At 40.1% G+C, this 6,406-nt stretch overlaps 1 protein-coding gene across 2 annotated transcripts; it reads left to right on the top strand.

Moving 5' to 3' along the window:
- Nucleotides 1-3,147: 3,147 nt before the first annotated feature.
- olig2 (oligodendrocyte lineage transcription factor 2) lies at nt 3,148-6,160 on the top strand. Of its 2 annotated transcripts, none has more exons than XM_044132781.1 (2): nt 3,148-3,417; nt 4,703-6,160. In XM_044132781.1, exons 1-2 carry the CDS (start codon nt 3,407-3,409, stop codon nt 5,544-5,546), a joined length of 855 nt encoding a protein of 284 aa, XP_043988716.1. In that variant the 5' UTR covers nt 3,148-3,406; the 3' UTR covers nt 5,547-6,160. The 2 variants fall into 2 exon arrangements, with proteins under 2 accessions (XP_043988716.1, XP_043988717.1); XM_044132782.1 differs by lacking the exon at nt 3,148-3,417 and adding an exon at nt 3,879-4,242 and having other exon boundaries at nt 4,703-6,159.
- Nucleotides 6,161-6,406: the final 246 nt, after the last annotated feature.

Here is a 6,406-nt window from a genome sequence, read left to right as displayed (position 1 = left end):
TCGAAAACTCTGGAACCGCCTCTCTATACAGTTTGTTTCTGCTTGGAGCATATTTATGTCACTTAATACTGAGTTGATTGTTTTAACGTTTCTCGTCAGTTAGCACACTGGTTTGCATTTTGTAGTGTGTTGTCAGTGACGTAAACTGTTCCCATTGGACAGTCATGTCTTCGTCGCCACTGGATCTCTGGACACTGTCGCTTGTGTTACTGGTGAAGCTCTGCAAGCGCTCTCAGAAACGACAGCTTTAGGAATGACACTTGTGTGAAGCGGATATATTGCAGGTTTATTGCCTCAATTGGGCTAATGCGCATCTCCCAAAATGTGCACCTGCTCATGAACAGGTGCCGTTCGTCAGGCAGAAGCAAACAGTTCAGTTGCAATGAATAACACTGGCTTAAAACGCTCCCATGAACTAAAATCTAATAAAAAAAAATTGTTTTTCTTCTTATAATTTTTTTGCAAACAAAATCATCTTGATAGCCATATAATTACACTTTATATTTTTTCCCACACTAGCCATTAAATACACCCAATAAAATATCTTAGTATTTTCTGTTAAATAAAATTAAAATTTCAACTTCCATTCAACTTCATTCTTATCTAAATACTAAAGGTAACTCATTTTTCTCATTTTTTTCTTTAAAGTACTTTTGAGGACTTAAAATCACAAAATTTCTTAAATGTTTTGATTTACCACCCTTCGCAAAAACAAAAAAAAAGAGACGCCCTAAAGATGGAAATTCTAGCACAAATCTTTAAAATACGTTTAATTTAGCTAAAATGTGAACATCACGTTGCTCTCTTGGATCCCACGATTAATATTCAGACTTTCCGCTCCTCTTCCTCTGGCGGCTCTTTACATTACGTGTACAGTCGGAGCGCTGCATGTGAATTTCAGAGGAGGACAAAGTGCCCCAACAAAAACAACAGCAACAGTAGTGTTCGTGGAAGGCGGCGTCTCACGTTCTTCACTGCAGCGCTTCAACAAAAGCAAGAATTTTGCTTCATTTCGTTCCAAGATCTGGCACAGAAAAGGACCCGGGGGGACTGCCAGGACGTTATTCATGTCTTTCAGTTCATTTGGCTCAACTGGTCAGCTTTCCAGACAGAAAGAGAAACCTTCCCTCATGTTTTTACACCCTCCTCTTCTTCTTCTTCTTCTTTTTTTTTTGTTCCCTTTCTTTTTTTTTTTATTCTGGAAGAAGATTAGCAGGATTAAGTATGGCTCACATATGCTCCTCCTCACTTCTGGTATTCACCACTTCTTCGGGCTCGTTGCCACCCAGACTGATGGACGGGGGGAATGACAGAGGTGGCAGCGGTGAGAAAAGAGTCAAAGGTGAAGGAAAATAGGAATTAAAAAAATAAAATAAAAGTCAAGTTCAAACTCTTTTCTTTAGCTTAGCTTTAAGGTTAGCTTGGATTGAAACGTCCCAATCTGAAGCAAAAAATCTGGAGGGCGTTCTGCTCTGCTTCAACTTGTTAATTATTCATTCTGAAGTAATATTTATACTTAAACATGTTATACGCTTTGTTTAAGCTGCAGCAGGTCAGCCCAAGGTATAAGTGAGCCAAGTTGCTGCTTAGCACCTGGAGGCCAGCAGGGGGCTCCCAAGAATTTCTTGCACGGAAAACAAATACAGTTTCACATTTGCACTTATGTTTATAAAGAGCGAGGCCATTTTAATTTGCTTGGAAGCCTCACGAACAGTTTTTATTTATTTTTATTTTTAGCTTTTTATTCTTCCAAATTTGACCTTTGAATGTATCGAGGATTTTAATAAATGTGACTAAACAGAGTAAAATATGCACAGGTTAATTTTAATATTCCTTGCACATCATTTGTCATGTGTGACTGAGTCCTATTTCATGCACGATTCAAATTAACCAATCAATGGATTCCTCCTCCTGATTGCGGGGAGTGTGACGTGTATGTAAAGTTGCGGCTTTCTGGTTAAGACTGTATGATCAAATGAGTGAGTCAGAAAACTAAACCTGGCTTCACCATTTTTTACTGCTACTTATTTGATCAAATATGTGCGGTGAACGGTTTGCAGTTCAACCAAAAGCCAGTCTGTGATAAACTGAATTTATGAGCATCAATTATGATTAGAGCTGTGGAGGCAGGCACGTGACCCAACATTTCAATGACAATATTATATTTTTTAATGTGATTCCACACAAATGTAATCCGTTTTCCACTCTCTGAAAATGCTAAATGAAACATAAACTCTTTTCTATTATTTAGAGTAGGGGTAATTTATTTCCACTTATTTGAAAAATGATTACATCACACAAGTAATTTAGCGACTGCTTATATCGCCTCCTACAGGCCAGTCATGGCTACTGAAACATGTTGAGGTTTTTTTTTTAATTATTATTATTATTATGGAAGAATCCAAAGATTTTCTCTTTTTTTTTTCAGAAAGGTTCTTATTTTATGTGGACACGCCCGGAGCATATTGATGGTGACGTGTAGCTGTCCTGTCGATCTGATGTAATCTTTTGGAAGCCAAACAGCAACACGTGTGGGGCTCTGAAACTGCCTCTTTTAAGTTTACAGTGGCCACTGTAAAGTGTAATGTGTAAAGAAAGCTGATCAATCTAAGGGTGCAATGTGGCTAAAAATAAAAAATAAAAAAATGACGAAATGTCCCTTCACGACCCGACAGGAATGGGGAGGAAAGAGAAAGAGATGCAGCTTCTCTGTCCACCTGGAAATGCTGACACCTGGAGGCTACTGCAGCGGTCAGATTAATGGGCCGGGTAACTATAGTAATAAATAAATTGTCGAGTTATCTTCTCAGTATAAAATTATAAATTAAGATCAACGCATATTAGACTATAAATAACTCTCCTTTTAGGCAGGAAGTTGCCTTTATAAGGCCAAATAAATCCGGTCTATCTGTGCAGAATCTTCTGCTAATATGCCATCGTTAAAGATTCGGCTGTTTTCTTGTCTCGTCCTGTTAAAACGATTAAACATGAAAATGAAAGAACATATACATTTCAAGTCTGAATTGAAAGAAAAAGGCTGTACTATTGAAGGCTGTATCATTTTCTATTGATACGTACAGGAGAAGGGCTCTGAAAACATGCTCATGAAACAATTAGCGCTGATTGCGTCCGGCTGCACAATACCTACCTGGCTGTCGCATTTTCGCGACAAAGCCGCTGTCAGTTCCAGTTAGCGTGTCTGAGAGCAGAGCACCGGCCCGGGCCCTTCCGTCTGTCAGTCAGAGCCGGCGCCACTAATTGAAATCTCGCGGATCATAACGGTCAAAGACAGGTTTTGCACACTTCATTAATTAACGCTCAAAGATGCTCCTCGACAGCAGCTGCCGCGGCCCGACGGCGGGCGAACAGTAAACGGAAAACAGCACATCGGGTCCGGGCCTGCAAGATGGAAACAAGGTGGTATGATGCTTATTAGGCGTCGATTGGTTGATAATCTGTTGTGAGGGTCGATTAGAGGAAAAAAAAAAAAAAAAAAAAAAAAATCAATGAATGAAATCTTGCAAGAAACAATAAAAGTTGCTTTGACTAGGAATCAAATTTCTGAGACTAGTTTACATTTGAGTAAAAATTAACAATAAATACTAATATTAGTTTTTCAAGCAATTTAAATGTGCATATAATTTTACCACAAATATTTCCTTTTAAAAAATATTTTCAATTTTCTTATTTTAGTACTTTTTATGAGGGTCTGAGTTAATAACTTAGTCAAATAAACTAATCTAGCTATGACATGCTAATGTCTAATGTTATTCTGCGCGTTTGTAATAATAATAGTAATAATAATAGTAATAATAATAATAATAATAATAATAATAATAATAATAATAATAATAATAATAATAATAATAATAATAATAATAGTAATAATAGTAATAATAATAAATATTGTAACAGTAGTGGGCCATGTGTTGCCAGGAGTGTGTCAGATTTCACTTAATACTGAGGCTCTGTGTTGGTAATTACATCAGGCTACAGCAGCCCGTCGTCACCCTCCCATGTCTCCCCCACCCTCCCGCCTCTCTGCCCGGCTCTGATTGGTTGCGGGGAGGCCGCCGGGACAGAAACGGCGTTGTCCGGGTGACCCGGCCTCTGCTCGCCCCAGCCCCGCTATAAAAGCCCGCCGCCGCTCGCATGCGCGCCTGATGGGCTGTCAGATGCGATTTGGAGTAACAGGTGGATCTGACTGCGGATTCTCACCGTCATTGCGCTTGGATAAACCTGGTAGGTGCTTTATTTAATTGTATGCGTAATCAAGCTGAGAATTATTACTATTATTATTATTATGTAGAGGGACCAGTGTTTATTTATTTCATGTGTACGTCCGGTGGAATGGCATGTAAAGACATAAACAGAGGCCTGCACAACACGAGCTGTTGCTCAATGGTTTAAATATTTCAGGATTTCTTTTTTAATTTAGGCTATTTATATTTTCATTTTCAATAATAATTGAAAATGAAAATATTCTTTATATATATATATATATATATATATATATATATATATATATATATATATATATATATATATATATATATATATATATATATATATATATATATATATATATATATATATATATATATATATATATATATATATATATATATATATATATATATATATATATATATATATATATATATATAAAATTTGGAGTACTGAAAAGTTTCTCTCTCCGCAGAGCATCGCGCAGGACCTGGATCATGGATTCAGACACAAGCCGAGTGTCCAGCAGACCGTCCTCCCCGGAGGTGGACGACATCTTCATGTCCGCCCTGAAGAAGTCCGTGCACGGCTTCTCGGGCGCCGTGTCCTCCACGCAGAGCGACTCCCCGTCGGAGATCCCCGGTCTGCGCGGCCTCTCCGCCGCCGACGAGGAGGCGCTGGCGCTGCGCATGGCGTCCAAGAAGGACCGCAAGCTGCTGTCGGAGAACGAGCTCCAGGCCATCCGCTTGAAGATCAACAGCCGTGAAAGGAAACGAATGCACGACCTGAACGTGGCCATGGACGGGCTGCGGGAGGTTATGCCCTACGCGCACGGACCGTCGGTGCGCAAGCTCTCCAAAATCGCCACGCTGCTCTTGGCCAGAAACTACATCCTGATGCTGAGCAACTCCCTGGAAGAGATGAAGCGGCTGGTCAGTGAGATCTACGGCAGCAGCGGGCACCACGGCGGCTTCCACCCGTCGACTTGTGGGACTATGACTCACGCGGGGCCCGTGCCGGGACACCCGGCGGCTTCCCACGCTTCGCACCCGGCGGTGCACCACCCGCTCCTCCCCCAGCCTGCCGTCTCCACCGCCTCCCTCTCCGCTCCCGGGATTTCCGCCGTCACGTCGGTCAGACCCCATCACGGACTCCTGAAAGCGCCCACCGCAGGCGCGGGGCCTCTGGGCAGCAGCTTCCAGCACTGGGGCGTCGGCACCGGGATGCCCTGTCCGTGCAGCATGTGCCAAGTCCCGCCTCCGCATGTGTCCAGCATGAGCTCCGTGACCATGCCGAGGCTGGCGAGCGACTCCAAATGACTCTGAACTCAGCTGAACTTTTTCCAAACGGGGTTGTACAGACTTTGCTCCCTCATCGACACACATTTTTATTTATCCCTGTTGCTGAATCCTCTGCATTACTGAGACCTTCTGGGGATGTGCAGATTTCGCAACTAACTTAGTGTTTTATTGTAATTAATCTCGAATGTGACGGATAGTTGTGCACCGAGCAGCACAACAAAACCTCTAGGGCCCAGTTTTCTTAGATACTCTTCCATCCAGAAGGAAAAAAGAAAATTCCAAGTTAATAGCAACAAGTCGCAGTTTGTAAGTGTAAATATGTAGATGGATTATTGTCTTTAAATAGTTGCAGATGTTCTATATTAGAGTCTTGTTACTGTGCGGGGAAGATTCCCTTGTCTGTTCCTTACATGTTGCACCTGCTTCATTCATTTTATCCGTCTTTGTTCAACGCTTTTCTCTCCACTGCCCGACTTAATCAATGACCACTTGTTTATTTTTTTAAATGTAAAAAAAAAAAGAAAGAAAAGAAGAAGAATAAATGGAAATATTTATTTACTTATTTGGGTGGAAATTTCAAATGACTCTTGTTCCGTTGGGGTTTTGAAAAGTAAAGACAATTAATAAATAAATAAATAAATAAAATCTTTAAAGTCTTGGTGATTTTTTTCTTTTTTTTTCCATTTATTATTATTATATTTTTAGTGCTTTCTTTTGCTTTTTCATTACATTTCCTATTATTTCTATGTAAATAAGATTAAAAAAAAAATCAGTATGGTTCATTTTTACATGCCAAAACATGTGGTGTCAAAAAAATTAATCTTATCAAGTCGATGGGTAATTTAGAGTCAAATTGACTATTTTCTTAAAATATAAAT

Source organism: Gambusia affinis, linkage group LG11, assembly GCF_019740435.1.
Source record: "Gambusia affinis linkage group LG11, SWU_Gaff_1.0, whole genome shotgun sequence".
Lineage (NCBI taxonomy): Eukaryota > Metazoa > Chordata > Actinopteri > Cyprinodontiformes > Poeciliidae > Gambusia > Gambusia affinis.
This window is presented reverse-complemented; position numbering and strand designations above follow the sequence as displayed.